This window comes from Sclerotinia sclerotiorum, genomic scaffold (genome assembly GCF_000146945.2).
Source record: "Sclerotinia sclerotiorum 1980 UF-70 scaffold_17 genomic scaffold, whole genome shotgun sequence".
NCBI classification, from domain to species: domain Eukaryota; kingdom Fungi; phylum Ascomycota; class Leotiomycetes; order Helotiales; family Sclerotiniaceae; genus Sclerotinia; species Sclerotinia sclerotiorum.
In genome coordinates, this window is record NW_001820819.1 from 35,318 (window position 1) to 56,834 (window position 21,517).

The following is a 21,517-nucleotide window of genomic DNA, read 5'->3' on the forward strand; positions in this document are numbered from 1 at the left end:
CAATCCCCAAAATGGAACATACAACTCTGATTCCTTCTATGATTAACGTATCGCCATCATTCCTCACCATTCCCTCCAAGCCACGTGCTTCCATATCTCACACTTTCTTCCCGGCTGCATCTGCTTCGGTCGTCCAAGAATCGAGCGTCCAACCATATCACACTCTCGTCATTTTTGTAAATGGGCTTGGACTCCCTGCCTCTTCTTGGGAATCATGTATTTCGATCCTTCGATCCCGTGTTAGGAACTGTCCATCACTTTTGACATACGACCGTTATGGACAGGGTTTAACTACAGCTAGAGATCCTTTAGATAATGGAAAGGGTTATGGACATGATTTCATGGATGCCGCGAATGATCTCCATGAGGTCATTCTAGTGATCGCTAGGACGAAGTTTGGTCTTCAACCAGATGAGGTCGAAGATGGAAGACTTAGTGTAATATTCGTGGCTGCTTCGATTGGAGTAGGTGCTCCGGATACCTTATTGTCAAAATCTGATGTCATTTATACACATCTCCTGTTAAATGACCTCTGAATAACACCCAACTAGGTTCCCATATCCCGCCTCTACATACAAACCCATCCATTTATCTGCAGCGCGCTCCTCGCCCTCGACTCCAACATCCCAAACGTGAATTACAGTGATTTCCTTCCCGACCCCTCATCCCCAACCTTTGATCCAACTCTTGTGGTCGCCCCGGACTGTACGCTCGCGCAATACATCGGGGCACGGACAAGATTAATAAATGTATTCGACTTATCTGTCCCGAACGCTGAATCTATGGATCGACGAACTGGACCGACGTTACTACCGCATGCTGATCGGCCGAAACTTATGGGTACGGGTAAAAAGGGCCCGTGGTTAACGGTTATAGGGCATGATCCGGCCACGTTTGCGGATGTGAGTTTAGAAAGGATGGGAACACCGAGAAGTATGAGTATGAGGTTTACGAATCCGTGCGTTACTTATTTTCTTTGAAGCAACTCTATTGTTCGGGGATAGTTGTCTAATTAACAACATGTAGATATTGGGCAAAGTACAATGCAGGATTGGTAAGTGTAACAGATGAAGGACGATGTGAGGGCGTGAAAATTGCAAGTGGCTGTGGGCATTTTATCCAAATGGATGATCCAGGTTTTGTAGCTGGGGAGATTAAAATTATTCTTGACAAATTGGAACTGTGATAAGCGCTGAGATCGGAATTGACAAAACTGATAATTTTGACCGTCGCGGTCCAACCAATTTTGCTCTCAACGCATTAGACGTCAATATTATAAACACCACACATCGAAATAATGTACAAATGGTCAAGTTTCAAAGTTCAGATTCGTCCTGCGCATCCAGAATCGAAATCCCAGTAGGTTAAATAAAACCAAAATTGTACGGTACGGAAAAAGCTGGAACCATGTGCCATCTTTATGCAGTGGGAATATGAAGCTTGACTTTCACACCGTTGGCGGAGGCGTCCGTGAGTTTATAGTCATGCTTAATCACTGGGTCTGTCTCCATGTTCTCAATCATATCGAACCGCTGAAGAAGCCTTACAGTAACATATCCAGCTTCATTCAGCGCAAATTGCTGTCCAATACAAACCCTTGCGCCGCCATTAAACTTTCAACATTAGTAACGAGCTTTGCGCGGCAAAATGGGCTGAATCCAGACTTACAGGTAAAAATTCCCAGCCAACTTTCTTCCCCTCCCACCTCTCTGGTCGGAATTCATCGGCATCATCACCCCATATTTCCTTTCTTCGATGCATGACATAAACGCTATATTCAATCACTGTCCCTTTGGGGACGAAAACTTTTGAGTTCCCATCCTTTCCGCCGCCAAAAGGCAGGGTTGTATCTTTGCTCGCTTCTCTAACATCGTGAGGCACCGGTGGATAAAGTCGCAAAGCTTCATTCAAGTAATACTGGAGGTCTCTGCAACGTTTGAGGTCGGAAAAGGTAATTTCAGAAGGATTTTCGTACGTTCCGAAGTTTTCGATAACAATTTTGCGAAGCTTTTGGTAATACGTGGGATTTTGAGCAAGGCAGAGAAACAACCATCCTAATAACGAGGCGGTGGTGTCTCTGCCTGCCAAAAGCAAATGTAGACATTGAGAGCGAAGGTCAACAGGATCATAAGTTTCTTTTGCAAGAGCATCCAGGTAAATGTACTTTTCCTTGGCACCGGATACGTCGTCTTCATCCTGAGGTTTGCCTAGCGAGTTTCTGGTGAGAGCGAGCTGGACAAAATGATCCACGTACTCGTTTAATCTGTTGCAAGAATTGGTAAAGCCTTTGCTGGTGACCAGCCAGTATTTATCAGCGAAACGGCACCGAAGAGATGTCCAAGATAGAGCGTTGTCGAATTCAGCTGCGAAGTCTATTCCGGTGTCGTCGACTTTGTCGTGATTTCCTGGTAGTTTGAGAAGCTGACTATTAGAAGACCTAAAATCATGGTCAGCTTATCTATCATTGTATTATTGAAGATTATTAGGGGTAACTGCAAACCATTCTAAGAAAGAAAGCTGATCGTGCATGGTAAAAGATACTACTTACTGCCCAAGTAGGATTTCCGTCGCAGAATCTATGGTTAGCCTAAAGAAGAGAGTCTGCAGATCTATCTCTGCAGTCCATTGGTCCTGAAGCCTGGCATCTATAGCTCTCATCAAGTGTTGAACATGCTTCTCCTCCACTGTAAGGTCACTAAGTTGATCTCTAGTAAACTGTGGCCTCACCATATCCCTCGTTACCTTCCACGCGTGGCCATTCTGTGTAAATATGCCATTCCCAAGCATAGGCCAAAAGGCACCTGACCTCATTTGTGGGATTTGAAAATCGTCGAATTGTGTCGCGAGAGTGGCTTTAATGTTCCTAGGATCTATAGTAAAAACAGTCGACGAGCCCATGACATGATATCTGAATGTGTTGCCATAACGTTCGACATTGCCTTGAAGGAAGTTTGGGAAGTATTTCCCTAGCTCAGCATCCAATATTCTCTTGAAGAGGTCAAGACCGAAAGGCCAGCGACTGACCGCTTCATGCGTTACTGGTTCTTCACAGTTGAAGTGGCGTGATTTCGCGGAATATCTGTATGATTTGTATAGCCTGCCTGCAATATAATAGAACACAACGAAGGAAGCTATCCAAACACCGGTAGAAGTCATTGTTTCCAAGATATATCAGGAAGTATATCTTGGAACGAATTGCGATGTTTATAGAATCTACTCCTCCAGTGAGTATTCAAGGTACAAAAGATATTAAAATGTGAATGATGAATAATAAAGTAAATGATCGCATTGCGGATGGATCGAGGAGGGAGTAAGCAACTCACATCTTATATGTTTACAACGAAAGGCCCCCCTTTTGTTGGCGATACCCCATAGTTCGTGAGGCATCCTTCCGACGAGCTCCTACAAGTGGGTGAAACCGAATATCCTCGGAGAATGAAATGCACCGCTTGGTGTACATGATATATGAATAGTAATCAATTTTCGAATTAATGTAATAATTTTCATATTGTTGGTTTCAATTTGATAATCAAAGCCAAATAATGATAATTCGTTACATTAATTTGGTAATTCAGAATCGTGTACCAATAATAAAGGGTTTTGGTAATAATCTAGACTGATATATTCTTCTATCGAAACCGGCAAAGGGACAATTCGCTTCCCAGGAGAGTCTCGGTTTTCCCGATTAGGGAATAGTCGGCCGGTTATAAGAGCCGACTACCGGTTGGTGGATTGTGCTTACCTACCTGCCGCCTAGTGTAGGTATGTACAAGAAGATCGTGATCTTACTGCCGTGTGTCCATGCCTCATATTCTGTCCTCAGTTAAGCCATTTTCTGAATTCAGCCAATCAAAGTATGTGAAGAATCCAATTTTGATAAGTTGAATGTCATTGGTTATTAAAGCACCCTTCCACATCTCGTCACGTCACCATTTGTCACGAACTTCAGTGTCAAATTAGATTCGCCATATTGAAAGACAAGCCCAAGCTCTCGGGAATTTCCCCGCCTTGCATTCCTTCCTTTCCCATACCATCTCGTCGTCTTTCCATATCAGATATTTTCTTACCCGCCATAAATGAGATACAATAAAACCCAAAACCAGTCACTTCATCACATCCCTTGTATCCCTACTGGGGATTTACATCTAGCATAGTAGCTTCCCACCAAACACCAAACCTCTGCTAGCCGATGCATGCAGATAAAACATTATAAGAAGAGCCGTCAAATTCATATACAAAGTAACATAATCGTGAGAATAGAAGTTGATGATCGTAAACATCAAAAGTGTATCGTAAACGTAAACAGAAATATATCAGGATAGAAGATCCCCGCCTAATTGCATACCAAGTCCAGTGTGCTTAGAAGAAGCAGGACTCTCGCGCCTTGATGGACTTGCATTTGGTGCGTGAAAGTTTTCGAATGTTAAGCGCCTGCGTGCAACAGTCAACGGAGTCTTAGCAGCTCTTGGAGTCCAAGTCGTTTGGGCGGGACTTGGCGTGATATTGACAAAGTCGGCGAAGTCGAATCCTTGTGAAGGCGTGGCAGGTGCACCGAATATTGAGAGACCACCGCTATAAATTGGGGTGGTCATCATAGATGATGGCAAATCAAGCTTCCTGGACGGTGGGGTAGATGGTGGTTGCATTCTTGTCCGTGAAGCGGGATTTGCAGGACTACTGAGGTACAGTAAGAGATCTGCTTCTTCTTCTGCTGACCTGCCATTGCCATCTTTAATTCGATGGTGTGGATTGCCTCTGTTTCGGATAGGAGATGGAGTTCGCGGAGACGAGGGCAGGATATTAAAAGAATGTAGAGGAAGGTGGTTGTCTTCGTCATCGGATGGAGCTGCGAAGTTGGGAGAGGTAAGATCATCTGGCATATGCGAAGATCCCCTGTAGAAGGAGATATCCGGTCCCGCCGAGGTGGTGAAATGAGGTTTCCGTGGCTTGATAGGTGATGATTGGGTTAATTGGCGGTGATTCTTCCAAGAACTGTTGGGCTGTCGTAGTAATCTACTGGGTGTTGGAGAAGAGCGAACCCTTTTTCGAGATCCCATATTTGAGCTCGGTGGTTGGAAAGTGGTGTGGTACGACCTCTTCCTAGGCCCAGTGCTGCTACCACTCGATACAATGCGATCGGAAAATATGGCTGCGGCTTTCAAAGGGGAGCTTAGTAAGGTTCTTCGGTTCGAATATGGCAAGTCAGATGCAGCACTGGAGGATGAGTCGGATAATACATCTCCGCTTGAGGTTGGCCGTCTTCTCCTCAGCTCTTCTTCCATCCTTGGTTCTATTGTATCTAGTGTGAGATCCTCCCAACCCCTTTCGGTTTTAAATTGTGCAAGCGCCAGTCGATTCTGCAGTTTCCGAGCCATCTAGATAATTTGACATTAGTGTGGTGCTGAGACAGAGGACTTGACCCGAATGGCACAAGAAAGTTTACCTTGCTTAACTCGGCTCTTTTCAAAACTGCCCCCGCTACCTCCTCGGGCTGCTTCTTCCACGGGGAAGACATCTTTATAAATTGCCAGTTTGCTGCGAAGATTGATCTGCCTGCTGTTGAGATTGTACAAGGAAGTATATCCGAATGGAAGATGTTCTAGATATTTTCCAGGTGAGAAGAGAAGGTTGGCGCCGAAAGTGAAATTGGCCTTAGCTTCTTCCACCTGGGGAATTTTTTTTCTCTCGAATAAGTTTTCTGTTGCGGGTCAAGAGCAATGTGGACAAGGGATTGAACAGCAAGCTTGAGAAAATGACAGAAAGGGTCGAAGATTATCATACAGTTTTTTCTCTTTTGTTTCTCTTTTAGCAGAAAGGTAAATTGATTGTATGATGGTTGGTTGAATGATACGGTTCGACGATGAAGAGGTTGGAATTCCGTGGCTCATTCATTCATTCTTGGCTGCTATCTACCTATCTATCGCTTACAAGGGAAGTGGTCAGACTGAGCTGCTAAGGGCCTTTGGGCCTAGCGGTTTGACGGGATCTAGTTTTTAGGTCTTCTCTTTAGGTGCACTGGTGCTGTAAGGAGCCTAGTTTGGAGGGCCGCTAAAATGGGATAAGCATGTTGTGAAAAAGACAAGTTGAACTGGTTAGCATTGACCAATAATAACAATAACAATAACAACTATAATCATAATAGTAAAGAGAGTGAGAACTTCCTCGTTCGCATTGTCGTATCAGATAAGGTATGGATGGATACTAACTAACATACATACTACCTAATAATACCTACCTTTGAGCAGAACGTGCATTGTGCTCATTTGATTCAACACCTATAAATTCCGAGTCAAGTTATATAGCCTTTATCAAAAGTTTCTACACCTACGGCTCCGTATTAGATGTTGAATTGTGTGTTTCATAAGCGCCATACATACTCGCTAGCTATAAACACAGTCGTGGTGTCCAACAAAGCCTTCTTCCTCCTTCCTTCGAGCCATGTCCGTGCCTGTGTGCCCCGTGCTCTCGTCAGCTTTTCACCTTGACATATTATTATACAACCCCTCTAATAAAGTCTGGAATGCATAGCTAGTACGTAGGTAGTCGACACGACAGACATGTCGTGAAGGATTTTAAGAGACCACAGCAAGACTCAATATCGTGGATCTTCATATGACTGCGGCAGTGCAGAGGAGATTTGGTTACCCAACTGCTGAAACCTTTCTTGTATTAAAAGCACACCAACGGAAGGTATTGACGATGATGATCATCTATCCATCAATTAACTGTATGGACCACCGGTACGTCCTCTGCGTCCTCATCCATCATGCCACTCCATATGTCATGTACAAATAACGGGTAATTATATATTGCCTGCCGTACCAGTTCAGATGCAGTTCAGATGCAGTTCAGATGATTGATGCCAAAAAAAGGCGTATCTTCCCTTTCCGGCGATGGATAAGAAATGCCTTACAAGGGGTATCCTAGCAAATGCCCAGACTCCGCCAAATAGTCGTTCAAATGTTTCTGTTCCTTGGATGCTGTGCATATATGTTGGGTGGGTGGATGGATCAATGGATCAATATTGGAGAAGTCCTAATAATGGTGCTCGATCTCATGCAAACCTAGGTACTTTCCATATGAGCGAACAAAAGAGAGAAAGGAGGGAAAAGAGAGAAACAGGAATCTCTATAGGTGAAATACCACGTTACTACCCTCCATCATTAAATCTACCTACTCGAGTAGCACCGTACCTAGGTCCTTACATTCATATTCACGCCTTTGAACTTCTAAAACAAGGATCCACCATCTTCATTTTGTCCCCCATCTAATAAACATCCCTGGAGAACCTCTTTCGCACCATCCAACCCCCTCCATCAAGAAACCAAGCGTCGCCATCTTATTATTATTAGTCTCAAAATTTAAACATTCCGCTTTTCCAACCTTATTTTCCATTACCTTACCTACTATTAACTGGGGGAAGCACCGACTTGAGAAAAATATCACCCAAGGTCTGCCATCATCGATCATCATCATTGCCATCATCGCCATCATTCTCCAAGAGATTAATTATTTCAATGTCTCTTTCGCTTACCATCGCAAGCTAATTGATTCTTCTCCTTTTCTTTAGCTACGCTCCTTGCTCTGGCTGTAGTATGGCCCCTTCCTTTTTGAAGGACCTTAAGAGGCGCTCCAAGCCCGTCGCAAAGACAACAGATTCCAGCACTGGGGAATCGAGTGTCAGTAATGCAAGCAATGGCAGTGGTCTTCGAAGCAACACATTCACTTCGAGTAAATCGCAAATCTCCTTGAATTCTTCTTATGGCGCTACAACGCCGCCAACAATGCCAAATTCACAATCCTCATCCACCCTCAACGGCATGGGAGTAACTCGACCAACTGTCTCGACGACTGGGTCAAATAGATACAGCGTATCTGGGATGTCCGGTTTAGGATCTCCTTCTTCAAAATCGGCTTTGCCCGTCTCACCATACTCACCGCGAATTTTGTCCATCACGGACAATACATGGGTAAGCTATCCTGCAAGTGCCGCAGGATTGGGCAGAGCTAACAAACTTTGACTAGGTATATCAAAAGGTCTTGTCGATATATGGCACAATATCAGATCCATCAGAAGTACAGATAGACGGGACCCTCACAGTCACTCGTCTAGACGATGGATTTCCTCCGACATACTGGCCTGTTTCCGAGTCGCACTTCAAGGCACTTGTCTACCTTAGCCCGGGCCCCAATCGGTTAAGATTCGATTTCACATCTCCGAAACTTGCGAACAGCAACTCTCCTAATCCCATACATTCCTCTTACCTCACTCTCCACATGCTGCCAACTCTTACAAATCCCCCGCTTCAATTGGTTATACTACTCGGGAAAGATTCTCCGGGGACATTTGATGCCGTACCCTCGCGCATCGAGAGAGAGGGCAATGGCTTAGATACTGCTATACGAAAGTTCAGAATGGCAGCTTATCTGTACGTGTATCTCTTCCCCTTATAAACTTCTACTTTATGGTAGCAACTAGCCCGGTGTGGTTGTTGCTACGAATTAGCAGCCAGCATATTCTTTCACCCAGTGCCATTGGGAACAGAGTTTGTTCCCCCGAGGTTCAGAATTTGGCAAAGTGCCATATCCTCCTAGATCGGCTCCTGTTTCTTCCTTCATATCAAAATATCCTTTAGCTGAAGAGAATGAACTAACGATTACCAGTTGGCAGGCATTTACCGCCGAGCAGATGTTTCGAAATAAGCTTGGTCGAAGGACGTTTAGGTTTGAAGAGGAGTGGATTACAGGTACTTCGAACTATAGAGACCGTGAGATGGGGACCATGAGAAGTGAAGCAAAAGTCCATGTTATCCGAAGCTCGAAAACTGTTGACGAACTTCGACATCTCGATGTTGCCCAGCAGAACGAAAATGGCACCCGCCGAGGTGATTTGTTTGCCTTTGCTAGTGAGGATGTCAAAAATTACTTTAAGCCCAAGCCAGGTCAGAAACAGTATGTGACAGTTCTCCTCCTGGACGCTCATTGGGAAAAGCGGCACAACATGATCACTGGTCATGCCGCCCTTGGAGGTGGGGGTGGAGAGCTTCAGCTAGCTATTTTCGGTAGCCAGGCATTACAAAGTTACCCATCTACGCTAGAAGAAGTTGTGCCGGCATTTTCTGATTGTACAGTCACGGACACCAATTTTGTAGCGAATGACTGTAATGAATCTGGCAGCAACTGGGAAGCTGCCAACATTGGGATAGGCGCCCACCTGCATGAAGTGGGCCATTTGTTTGGATGCCCTCATCAGGAGAATGGGGTAATGCTTCGAGATTACGTTACGTTGAACCGGTCTTTTACCACTAGAGAGCCTTATTCGACACGTACAAAATCGAAGGGCGGGCTGGTTTTACCCAGAGACGAATGCACATGGCATAGGCTGGACACTCTGCGTTTCAGGAGCCACCCGTCGTTCGCACTCCCCACGGACCCTCCACGAGTTAGCGATGACTCCATCCAAGTATGGCCCGTGGATAATGGAAGTGTGATCGTTACAGCGGCATCTGGGGTAGCTTTCCTCGAAATATTTACCGAGGGCGACGATCTTTGTCATCACTGGCAAGAGTTCGGAGATGGAAATGGCAACGGGCCCATCCAACGACAGATTACTCTAACGGAGCAAGATCTAAGAAGTCAACTACCTGAGGAACGCCGAAAATCGAGGCTGAAGCTCTCTGTGAAATCATTCGGTGGTGGTAGCCATGAGGTTGAAGACTTCGCCCAGCTCGTCTCCAAAGCCAGCAAGCTGAAATTAAAGAATGGACAAATGGCCTTCAGAAGCAGTAAATTGGGCGCGTCACAGATGGATGGCACCCAGCCGCAGGAGGTCATATTTGATAGTTCAATTTATCAAACAAAACTGATGATACAGGTGAGGGTGTAAGTGCATTGCTTCAAAACATCCGGAAGGGTCATACTGGGTCGCTGTTTTCCGCATTTCCAAGATGATTCAGTCAAGTACGATTACTGACAAGTACTCTAGTTGGGCGGGCTTCGCGCTCGACGGTATAGAGTTTATTTACGAGGATGCAACCTCGCAACTTTTTGGCAAGAGGGGTGGATCGGCTGCAGATTTTAGTCTCGGTATATTCTAGACTCATCACATATCAAGTCTTAAGTACTAATAATATCATAGATACACGCCGAGGAGAATATATTACCGGGTTCTATGTCAGAAGTGGGTTGTGGTTGGACGGTATTGCAATTATGACTAGTTTAGGGAGGAAGTCCCAGGTTTTTGGAAACGCTGTTGGCGGTTCTGGGTTAGTATTTTCCCCACGTTGTGCTGTATCAAGTGAGGTGTTACAAACTTCACGACAGCTAGCTTATTCCTTCTGGCTATCCTTGTGCATTTTCACTGATATTCTCCAGGCATACTTTGATACCCCCGAGAGGATACACCATTGCGGGCGTTTCAGGATCATGTGCAGCATGGATTGATGGATTTGGCATTATTCTTACACGGTAAAGGTCTAAAAGATATTGCTGGAAGATGGTAATAGTACACATTAATATTGTATAATTTGGCTTGGGACGACATAATTCGAACGGGTTTTACAAATTCCCGCTATCCCACGATATCAATTTCCCATGGTGGCTAGCAACAATGCCTTGGTAAATGCACGAGTGCATATGGCGTATGGGTGCATATCTACGGAGGCGGTTTAGAATAAATGGCAGACTTTTTTCAACTGTGAATCATTGTCGAATGTGACTGTGAGCTGAATTGGATGTCTTTGAGGCTTTCTAAAGGCCGTTGATGAAGATATCGCTTGCATCACGAAGCACATACTGTATATGAGGACCAAAACCAAAGAAGAAAACAACTAACTGCCTTTTGTGACGAAGATGTTGAGCATGTGAATGATCGGCTGAAATTTTAATCTTTGTTTCACACACCCGGCGAATCTTGCTCGAATCCTTCCAAGGCAATAAAAGTAAGACTTATTCACCTACTAGAGCCTACTCGAGTACTTGTTGGTATTTAAAGTTTGCTCATGCCCCTTGTTCAGCTGTGGCTTGGCGATCACTCAACGTCATGGGTGCTAAAACCAAGCTCTTCTTAACGAAAGAAAACAAACCTAGAAAACGACTTCCCAAAAGTCTCAAAATCAACAACCTCACAATACCATCACTTCCCTCTACGCTACGAATACTCGGTACGAATTAATTCATCTCAAATGTCGAAAAGAAATAGTGGCAGTGCCACAAATGGCGCAACGAAGGATTCAGCAGTCGGTGAGTGTTTATGACGGCGAAAATGATTGCCCCTCCCCCTCGTGTGTGAACAGATCGAATTTGTATAATTGTAATGTGTGCTAACGGAGGGGATAGCCGTAGATAAGCAAAAGAGATTGTTGGAGAAGGACACCGGTCATTTCTCTATGATTAAGATGCTGCATCTTGCAGATTTGATCACCGAACTCAACGGTAATTAGTGCCACCCCTCCTACATCCTTTCGCACAAATTTACTGACTGCTGCTCCTTAGGATTCTGTGGTGTTATGTCTGTGTTCTCCTCGATGCGCTATTGTCTGGGCCCAGCCGACGCGCATGGAAATCTTTGGGCGGCTTTGGCTTTCATGCCATTTGGGCTGTTCTTCGATTTCATGGATGGGAAGGTCGCAAGGTGGAGGAAGAAGAGTAGTTTGATGGGCCAAGAATTGGACTCATTAGCAGATTTGGTGTGTCTCTCTAATTATACCTGTATGCATCATTCAATTGGTGATGCTAATAATTTCTACCATAGGTATCCTTTGGAGTCTCTCCCGCAGCCGCAGCTTTTGCCATTGGTATCCGCACTCCTGTCGACCATTTCTTCCTGACCTTCTTTGTCCTCTGTGGTCTTACGCGCCTCGCTCGCTTCAACATCACCGTAGCCAATGTTCCCAAGGATGCTACCGGAAAGAGTAAATACTTCGAAGGCACACCCATTCCGACCTCCCTCTCCATCGCTGCTCTAATGGCATACTGGGTGTCTAAGGGTTGGATTCTGGACAATATACCATTGGGAACAGTGGGTACTGGTACCATGTTTGAATTCCACCCGGTGGTGGGACTTTTTGTTCTTTGGGGTTGCATGATGACTAGTAAAACTATTCATATCCCTAAGCCATGATTATGTATTATGCTAGGGATGGATTATGGTGAGGCAGGAAGGAGCAGAAGGGACAAATGGGAATAGTCATACCCGATTTGGTGGTGGAATGGAGATTAAGTACGTATATGATACCTCAAAGTTTTTCAATTGGCGCATTACATATATTAAAATGCAATCCTCTTCTCAAGTTGAGTATAGGACTGATGTGCATGTGCATGTGAAAATTTTTGTTTAATGTGTCATCAAACCGTGATGTGAATTTTATGATATTTCTTGCCATACCTAATCCTTCAATTCAGGCGCAGAATAATGAATCGATACTACCGGGGCTCGGAATGTAGCCTCCTTAAGCTTTCGTTTTGCAATCTGGCTGGCGGATTGGGTAACACTTGCATTTATGTATGTGAAACTAAGGTGTTGGATCCTACCCAGATGAAAACTGGATAAAGGCTAGATTTACGGATAATTCAGTGCGTATGGAAAGCTCTTCGGTCCATTATTCCTCGGTGGCTGCTTGATCTCAATTCAGAGTAGATTCTCTTTGGTGAAACATGTGTAATATGTTGCCCGAAGCTTGGGGATTTTTCCAATAGTCCCACCGACTATTGACTAAGAAAATACAAGTTTTACACAGAAGTTCGCAGCAGCCCAAGCCGTACCTACAAACAGACCCTTAAAAACGCCATATACCCAGATTTGTCTACTTCAGCTCTTTAGCCTACGATTTAACGGCCACCTCGGGAAAATCCTCCTCTCGAACCACCTCTCGCGCCACCTCGAGGAGTGAAACCACCACCACCTCTAGAGAAGCCACCGCCGCCTCCACCTCTGGAGAAACCTCCACTACCACCTCTTCCTCCGCGTGGCGCGCCTCTTCCGCCACCTCGTCCACCCCTCATTGGTCCTCCTCTACCTCCTCTGGCACCACCGGCTCTCTTTGGTTTTGGTGCTCCTGGAGGTGGCTTTGGCTTTGGAAGGAATTTCTCTAATGGAAGAAGTTTGTCGCCTCCGATGTAGAATTTGTCGCCAGTCTTGAATGAAGTAGCTTGGATACCTTCGGTGGGCTTGATGGTGAAATAAACTTGGTTGATGGGACCGAGAATTTCGTCAACTTTACCGATTGAAGTCTATCAATTCGATTGTTAGCCTATGTCTTCCATAACGTTTTGGGGATTAGAGATTTTTACCTTGTTCTCTAGATAGATTGGCGCATTGAAATAAGGAATTTTAGTATTGATAGATTCACAGACAATTTCTCCTTCACTGGCATGGAGGAAAGATCCCATAGCTATTCCAATATTAGCAATTGGCTCTGAAAATGTTAATTGAGGCTATTTTACCAAAGACATCTGCTGGAGGGCCGTTGTCTCTTTGCTGGAAACCGCCGCGGCCTATTGTGAAGCGTTAGTAATTGCGCACAATTGATCTCAAATTCGCAAATTCGCATCAACGCACCTCCACCACGACCACCGAATCCTCCTCTACCACCGCTGAAACCAGCATTGGCACCGGTACCGCGACCGCCTCTTGATCCACCTCGGAAAGACATTGTTTGCTGTTGTCGATTATTCGAGGGTGTTTTTGGCGTTATCGTTGAGAGGTACAAAAAATTAAAGCTCTCCAAAAAATTATTCCAAGCGAAAACTGGGTAGCGTGGAGCACAGCTGAGGACGATTTTGATTGGCTGGACTCACCTTAGTCATCCACAGAGTGCACGGCTCAAGTGAAGAGCGGGCAAACGTTTCAAACGATGGTTTGAGTCATAAATTTATTAAAAAGGACAACCGTCTAGTTGTACTTGATTTTTCCAAGTACGGCAGAAACAGAATCGGATAAAAAACCCCCTCCAAACACCATGGAACAGGCAAAGGAGGCAGTCGAGAAGGTGGCAGAGGGTGTTAAAAATGTTGCCATTGGAGAGAAGAAACCTAAAGCACCTAAAGCACCAAAGCCCAAGAAGGAAAAGGGAGGGGATAGTGGGGCAGATTCCGGACCTTTGGAACTCAACCCAGCGCCAGAATTTATTGCTCATCGCATAGCAGTTTTCGACAAGTTGAAGGCCAAATACGATGCTGAAATTGCCGCGAAACCAAGAGTGCCTATTACCATTACTCTTGCCGATGGATCCATTAAGGAAGGTATCGCTTGGGAGACTACCCCCGCGCAAATCGCAGAGGGAATTTCGAAGAGTCTTCTTAAGCGTACTGTTGTTGCCAAATTGAATGGAGACTCTGAACAACTATGGGATTTGGAGAGACCTTTGGAAAATGATTGCAAACTTGAGTTGCTTCCTTTTGAAAATGATGAGGGTAGACGAGTCTTCTGGCATTCTAGCGCTCATATATTGGGTGAAGCTTCAGAAAGACGGTTCGGTTGCAGTTTGTGTATCGGGCCTCCTATTGACAATGGTTTCTATTATGAGATGGGTCTACCCAACCAAGGAACAGTTACCGACGCAGACTGGCAGCCATTGGAGAAATTGGTCGGCCAAATTGTAAAGGAGAAGCAGAAGTTCGAGCGATTGGTTCTTTCCAAAGACGATCTTTTGGAGATGTTCAAGGACAACAAGTACAAGCAGCATATCATTAAGGACAAGATTGCGGACGGAACTAACACCACTGTCTACCGGAATGGACCTCTGATCGATTTGTGTCGAGGCCCTCACGTTCCTAATACCGGCAGGATCGAGACATTTGCTATCATGAAGAATTCAGCATCATACTTCCTAGGAAATAAAGACAACGACTCTCTGCAGAGAATTTATGGTGTATCATTCCCAGATAAGAAGCAAATGGCCGAGCACAAGAAGTTTTTGGAGGAGGCTGCAAAGCGTGATCACAGAAAACTTGGTAAGGATCAAGAACTGTTCTTCTTCCACGAATTATCTCCTGGGTCTGCAATGTGGTTGCCACATGGTGCTCGTATCTATAACACTATCCAGTCATTCTTGAGAGAGGAGTACTGGAAACGTGGCTACAACGAAGTCATTACGCCAAATATGTACAACTCTGAACTCTGGAAGACCTCTGGTCATTGGGCATACTACAAGGATGACATGTTCACGTTCCCGGTCGAGAAGGATGTTTTTGCTTTGAAGCCCATGAACTGCCCTGGCCATTGCTTAATGTTTGGACACCGTGAACGTAGTCATAGGGAGTTGCCATGGCGAGTTGCAGACTTTGGTGTGCTGCATCGTAACGAAGCTTCGGGTGCATTGACTGGTTTGACAAGAGTAAGAAGATTCCAGCAAGACGACGCCCACATCTTCTGTAGGGAAGACCAGATCAAGGATGAGATTACCGGCTTGTTCGACTTCCTCAGGGCTATCTACGGCCTTTTGGGTTTCACATTCAAGCTGAAGCTTTCTACCCGCCCAGAGAAGTTTTTGGGTAAAATTGAGACTTGGGATATGGCAGAGGATAAACTCCGATCTGCCTTAGACGAATTTGCGTCAAGTGATGGCGGAGTCCCGTGGGAACTTAATGAAGGTGATGGTGCTTTCTATGGTCCAAAGATTGATATCACTATCTGTGATTGTCTGAAGAGAGAATGGCAATGCGCTACAATCCAACTTGATTTCCAACTGCCTCAAAACTTTGGACTTGAATACAACACTGGTGATGTGCCAACCAAGAAGGAAGAGGCGGCCGTCAAGGAGCCCGTTGTCAAACCAAAAAAGGATACCGAACCAGAAGATCCAAATGTTCCAAAGGAGAGAGTATATAAACCACTTACTCCTGGATGCGCCAGACCAGTCATGATTCACCGAGCGATGGCAGGTAGTATCGAGCGTTTCACGGCCATCTTGATTGAGCATTTCGCAGGTAAATGGCCTTTCTGGTTGAGTCCTCGACAAATCCTCGTTATCCCAGTCGGTGTTGGCTACTTTGAATATGCTAAAGAAGTTCAATCCATCTTCCACAAACAACAAATGTTCATTGATGTTGACCTCAGTGGCAACACCCTGCAAAAGAAGATCCGTACAGGCCAATTGGCACAATACAATTTTATATTCGGTAAGCAGCCACGTTTTCTTTCAATATTCACAAATTTATACTAACGCTGTCAAAAGTTGTCGGGGATACGGAAATGAACGGTCGCGAAGTTAATGTTAGGAACCGTGACGATACATCGAGTCAAGATAGAGGAAAGCCTGTTTCATTGCAAGAAGCGATTGAGAAGCTCACGGCACTTCGTGATGAGCGAAGATCGGATAATCCGTTCCCTGGTGAAGCAAAGGCTGCCGAGCCAGCGGCAGCTGTGGCACCTGCTGCACCTGCTGCTTAGATTGTGAGATCTCTGGTGGAATGGAGTTTAGAGTTTTGATGAGATGAGATGAATTTAACAAATACGAAGATGATGATGTAAGAATCTGGGGTTTGGGGAAGCATCATGACTACTACATAAAGAAGAGCATTTGATGCATTGTGTTTTCTTTGCTACAAGCATCCTAGATCTAGCGTCATGTGAGATGAGTAGAACGAAAAGAATATTACAGCGACATTGTGTCATTTCAATTTGTGATGACCGGCTCCTCAAATAAGAGGGAGTTTATAATTGCAGGTATGGCGATGGATGAAGAGAAATCTGATGTCTGCGTTGAAGGATTTACTGGCTCACTTATAGTTGGTTCTCGCTGTACATAAGGAGGTTCTTCAAGTAAACCATTTGAGTTGAATCATCTATGGACAATTTGTCAAGATATCCTCATGGTTTTTGATAAACTTTGCGCTCACCACATATATCCTGGAAAGAGCAATTAAGTTGGAAAGGACTATTTCGCTCAATACATGTGCATTTAAATAAACAGACCTAGGATTAAGAATGAAACCCTTTTGAGTGTAATTTTTGTACCATTTATGCGGGTTTCTCGATATATTATTAGGAACTCATTCATCTCTACCTTCATTCAGACTTGATATCCTATTCTTTCTATTTTATCTTCTCTCTTCCTTTATTTATTCATTACCGTGCATGCACTTCCTTTTAAATATCTGGTCATCGAATCACACATTATTATTCCAAAAGGTACAGTAATTACAGCACAGCACCTAGTAAAATATTTGATACTATACCTAACTACATCCTCATTCTCTAAGGAAGAGAAACCATATTCAGCTTCTCCGTTATAGGTTACGAAAAGGAAATGGGGAAACATTTGATTTGTGCGTATTTAAGATCTCAATATCAATATCAATATTACGATCGGCTAGAGGAAAAAAGGTAAATATTACCGTTAGGATGATTTACTATGTAGGTACTTTAACTAGGTACTTTTCATGAGTTTTTGTACTTTATGTGCCTTGCCTTTTGGAGACATGTTTGGTTATGGTTGGAGCTTATAGCTTTGCTTTGCTTTACTCCGCAATACTATGCTGAGCTACAAAGCATTATGCTCAAGTAGGAAGAGAGACAGAACACAGTTCATGGATTGCGGACTGTATTAAGTGTACCAGGGAATATGACTGGTGGTTACGGATTGAAAAGGTTTGGGGAGCTATTATTTTGTATCAAGATGTCAGGCACGGAAAATGAATGTAGATATATATCATTGAAGAACCAATAAGCAAGGGGGGAAAGATAGAAATGAAGATATGAGACACCGATATAGGATACAGGAGATGAAATAATCACAAACTCTCAAAATATTAAACCAAATCCCACAAGACTTTCCCCAAAATTCCTCCTCCCATCCCATATTGATATATCTATCTTGCAAGGTATGCCCTAAGCTCAGCAAGAACAAGAATATAAAATATAATACAGCTATTATCCAATCTCTACTCGAGTACTCTCATCTCTTCAGAATGAAACAAATAAAAGAAAATAAATGAGTAGTGATGTAAGTGTTAGGCTATATATATCATATCTATATAAAGATAGTTAGGAATCAGATTAGATTTGTATATTGTATATTGACTTTTGAATAAATATGAAGAATATGATTAAAGGTGGTGAAAGGCATAATCTTTTCCCATAACCACCCCCTCCTCCCCATGAATACCATCCCTGCCCAATCAAATTTACAACATCGGCAGCACACGCATTCATAAATATAAACTAATATCTTTCATATTCAGGATATATCTAATCGGCAATCTCTAGGTAGCCCAATAGTAAATTCTATCCAGGAAATCATTTCATTTCATTGCATTGCATTCCATCTCAATCTCCTCAAGCAAAGGCAGTATGGGAATTTTACCATCCACCTCCATCCATCCATCCGTCCATGCCATACCGTACCATACCACATCAAACCCTTTCCCAAGTCTCATCGCTATTTCCTCTTTTCCTTTTATCCATCCAATTCCATGCCATCCCGTTCCATATACCATACCAATCACTACAGAACCTGCTATTCCGCCAGCATACACGCACAAATTTTTCTTTTTTTTTTTTTTTTTTTTTTTTTTTTTTGGAATCCTTTTGTCTCCATTGAGACTCAATCCTATCCTACCAAAATGGAAAAGGAAGAACCAATTTAGGGGAGAAAAAAAGGAACATTCTATATGGCTTCACTACTCAAAGAACTTTCTGCCTCTTTTCTAGGCCTGGGAAATTCTCCAGGCACATGTAATTGACTGATACTCTGGACACTCTGATGATTTTGTCCAGCAGCTAAAGTCGGGCGTCCGAGATCTTTGGCAAGGGGATCGAGGAGTGTCTCCACTGACCGTGGTTCAGTAGTAGTTGTGGCATTTGTTAAAGCTGCCGTCTCCTGTGCTTCGTTAAACCAAGGGGCTGCGCTACTATCACCGAGGCTACGTCCGCCAGACATGTTCATATCGGGAGCGGCCATGGCCATCGCTTCCAAGTCTGCTTGTTGTTGTGCTTTGCCTTCGTATGTATTGTCGTCGGGCGCTGCAATCATAGTTGCTTCTTTATCTGCCTGTTCTCGAAGTTGATCCGCGTCAGGTGCGGCTATGACGGTTGCTTCCATGGCTGCTTGCTCACGTTGTTTTTGGGTTTCGCGATCGTTATATGCGGCTGCACCTGCAATGCCTAAAGCGGCGCCGCCTAGGCCGGCGGCTGCGACCGTGGTAGGTAACTCGTGTTGATTATTACGCGTAATGTTCATATTCTGAATGGGTTCGTAAGTATAAGGATTCACACCATCTTCTTTAGCAGCTTGATTTATCATCTGTGCGTGTGTCGGCGACGCGGGATTAGGGTCCTCTCCATAATTATGGCTAACACCACTTGCGGGCAGAGCTGCAGCAGTGGTTACTGCATCATCTGCTTCACCTCCAAAATTGGAACTGCCGCTAGAAGGCGAGAGAGGAGCCTGTAAGCCACGCGCCGCATTGACTTGTAGATCTGAGGGAAATCTCCCACCTGGTTCAGGACGCTTCTGTTCTTGTTTGAGTCCTTGAGTGCCTATAATGGCTGACGTATGTGCTGAAAACGGTTCTTCGTCCTCCTCGTCCATGACTCCGTCGCTGCTGATGGAACTAGCTCGTTGAGATGTACCACTAACGCTGCGCGCATGCTGACGCACAAACGCATTACGTTCTTGTGGGGACTTTTCCGTCAAAGTCTTGATGTCTTCGTACCAAGCAAGTAGGGTATCACGTGTCTCTGCTCTAAATACCCAAGAGTGTCCACGGTGTAGTGCCCCGGTTTGGCGACCTTTGAGTATGAACTTGTTGGAGGATCCTCCCTCGTTTGAATGAGAGCCAAGTTTTTGCTCAGGGAGGTAGAGAGACATGATGGGCGCCTGAAGTTTATCCGCAGAACGGAACTCATGTAGATGAGTAGGAGAAAGGACGTACCAGCCGGGACTAGAATCAAAATTAGTACATAACTATAGATTATCACTTTTACTTAATCGCTCACGTGTAAGACTACATTGAAATTAGCAGGGTGTCACATGCTTGTAATTGGAAGGAATTACTTTTAGGAACTTGGACTTTCTCTCTAGGAGACCCTCTCTGATGCACCCAGCGAGCTCGTTATCCTGGCCAGGATATCTTATAATTTCTGGTGTTCTTACAGGGATCTTTGGGTCAACGAAAAACTCATCATTTTCGACAAATGCAGTCCACTCATGATCTTTTGGCATGGCAATAGGACCCGTGCGTAGTTCATCCACGGCGGCATAAGCAGTATCTGCCTCTCGCTTCAGGATGCCTGCCAAGGCGTTGTAAGATTTTTGAATCTCGCCGACGACAATGGCTTCGAGCTCACGCCCCGACGCTTCCAAGTTGAGATATGCCTAGGAATATTAGAGCCGAGTAACCGTGCACATATACGAAACATACCTGGTGCAAGTAATTCTCTTCGTCAATCTGCTTCTCGACCTGACGGTCCACAGCAAGTCTGAGCAAGTATGGATCATGCTTGCCCGTCATTTGAGAAGGATTAACATCCGCTTGACCCAAACCCTCTTGTAATGCGGTCACAGCTTTTCGAGTAGCTTCCATCTCCTTATCAACCGAATTTTTAAAGTCACCAGATAAACCCTTGATCTCCTTGATCTTCTGTTGTAAATCGCTGCGCAAGCCTGTCAAAGCAAGAATGACATCTTGTTCAATGTCCCTGGACTTATTTGCCTCTGCGATTGCGGACTTGTGATAGTTGCGAAGGATTTGGAGGGCATCATCAATCCCACCAGTTGGTAAAAAGACAGACGGTGCCGTCGTGTTGTTGATAACATTCGAGACCTTTGAAAGACTCTTCGATCTGTGCTCGTACTGACTTTGGATTTCTTTGAAATAGAGAATAAGATCCTTGAGGACTTTACGCCAAGCTGCAGTTAGAAATGATAATTAGCATATTGTGATCGACGTCAAGAAATTGTCGGTAGATACCTTGAAATCTGTTTGCCAAAATATCCGTCGGATTTCCGCTGGTAGGAACGGGAGAATAAAATGCACTGTGAAACTCATCGATGTCACCCTGCGGATGAACGACCAAACTGCGAACACTTCCAGCTCGCGAGCTGCGTTTGCTACTGCTTCTCTTTAAAGAAGTCTTCTTTTTGAGGGTTCCGCCTCTTGAAGGAATCAAGGTATCGCCTTGCGACATAACTGAATGTGATCGATGCATATTGCCGTCTACTATTGAGCTTCCTCGTTGACTTGCGTCCCACTCCTCGTTGAATCTTCCGTGTGAGTTCTGGCTATTTGCAGGAGGCTCAAGGTCGTTTGTGGCGTAATCCGTCACTACAGGGCCTCCATTCACGAATTGAGACTGTGGACGAGCTCGTGGGGTACTTGCAGCGCCGTATCCTCGATCTGTATGTGATTGCGAAGGGGCAGGTATTGCGGAATTGGTGCTAACAGTCGACATGACAATTAATAAAGTTAGGTTCAAATCCGGGAGAAAGGGAAGTTGATGGTGGGTTGATTGTTGACGTAGCGGCTCAAACTAAACTGGGTTGCGTGCTAAAAAGGGACCAAGACATTAGACACA

At 44.6% G+C, this 21,517-nt stretch overlaps 8 protein-coding genes across 8 annotated transcripts; 4 read left to right on the forward strand and 4 right to left on the reverse strand.

The window, feature by feature from the left end:
- Window positions 1–11: 11 nt before the first annotated feature.
- Window positions 12–536, forward strand: SS1G_10969 (hypothetical protein; the record flags this gene model as incomplete). The annotated part of the gene is made up of 1 exon (XM_001587679.1): window positions 12–536. One exon carries the CDS (start codon window positions 12–14, stop codon window positions 534–536), a length of 525 nt encoding a protein of 174 aa, XP_001587729.1.
- Window positions 537–1,418: 882 nt separating this feature from the next.
- On the reverse strand, window positions 1,419–3,156 carry SS1G_10970 (hypothetical protein; the record flags this gene model as incomplete). The annotated part of the gene is made up of 3 exons (XM_001587680.1): window positions 1,419–1,613; window positions 1,669–2,425; window positions 2,807–3,156. 3 exons carry the CDS (start codon window positions 3,154–3,156, stop codon window positions 1,419–1,421), a joined length of 1,302 nt encoding a protein of 433 aa, XP_001587730.1.
- A 1,157-nt stretch (window positions 3,157–4,313) lies between these two features.
- SS1G_10971 (hypothetical protein) lies at window positions 4,314–4,880 on the reverse strand (the record flags this gene model as incomplete). The annotated part of the gene is made up of 1 exon (XM_001587681.1): window positions 4,314–4,880. One exon carries the CDS (start codon window positions 4,878–4,880, stop codon window positions 4,314–4,316), a length of 567 nt encoding a protein of 188 aa, XP_001587731.1.
- A 265-nt stretch (window positions 4,881–5,145) lies between these two features.
- On the forward strand, window positions 5,146–5,379 carry SS1G_10972 (hypothetical protein; the record flags this gene model as incomplete). The annotated part of the gene is made up of 1 exon (XM_001587682.1): window positions 5,146–5,379. The coding sequence occupies one exon, from the start codon at window positions 5,146–5,148 to the stop codon at window positions 5,377–5,379; it is 234 nt and encodes a 77-aa protein (XP_001587732.1).
- A 1,700-nt stretch (window positions 5,380–7,079) lies between these two features.
- SS1G_10973 (hypothetical protein) lies at window positions 7,080–12,121 on the forward strand (the record flags this gene model as incomplete). The annotated part of the gene is made up of 11 exons (XM_001587683.1): window positions 7,080–7,189; window positions 7,571–7,970; window positions 8,026–8,429; window positions 8,665–9,882; window positions 9,986–10,086; window positions 10,139–10,265; window positions 10,375–10,467; window positions 10,963–11,162; window positions 11,338–11,433; window positions 11,494–11,687; window positions 11,753–12,121. 11 exons carry the CDS (start codon window positions 7,080–7,082, stop codon window positions 12,119–12,121), a joined length of 3,312 nt encoding a protein of 1,103 aa, XP_001587733.1.
- A 707-nt stretch (window positions 12,122–12,828) lies between these two features.
- On the reverse strand, window positions 12,829–13,652 carry SS1G_10974 (hypothetical protein; the record flags this gene model as incomplete). The annotated part of the gene is made up of 4 exons (XM_001587684.1): window positions 12,829–13,230; window positions 13,291–13,391; window positions 13,444–13,494; window positions 13,559–13,652. 4 exons carry the CDS (start codon window positions 13,650–13,652, stop codon window positions 12,829–12,831), a joined length of 648 nt encoding a protein of 215 aa, XP_001587734.1.
- Window positions 13,653–13,958: 306 nt separating this feature from the next.
- SS1G_10975 (hypothetical protein) lies at window positions 13,959–16,390 on the forward strand (the record flags this gene model as incomplete). The annotated part of the gene is made up of 2 exons (XM_001587685.1): window positions 13,959–16,119; window positions 16,176–16,390. The coding sequence occupies 2 exons, from the start codon at window positions 13,959–13,961 to the stop codon at window positions 16,388–16,390; spliced, it is 2,376 nt and encodes a 791-aa protein (XP_001587735.1).
- A 2,218-nt stretch (window positions 16,391–18,608) lies between these two features.
- Window positions 18,609–21,394, reverse strand: SS1G_10976 (hypothetical protein; the record flags this gene model as incomplete). The annotated part of the gene is made up of 4 exons (XM_001587686.1): window positions 18,609–19,884; window positions 20,044–20,318; window positions 20,365–20,852; window positions 20,914–21,394. The coding sequence occupies 4 exons, from the start codon at window positions 21,392–21,394 to the stop codon at window positions 18,609–18,611; spliced, it is 2,520 nt and encodes an 839-aa protein (XP_001587736.1).
- Between the last annotated feature and the right edge of the window lie 123 nt (window positions 21,395–21,517).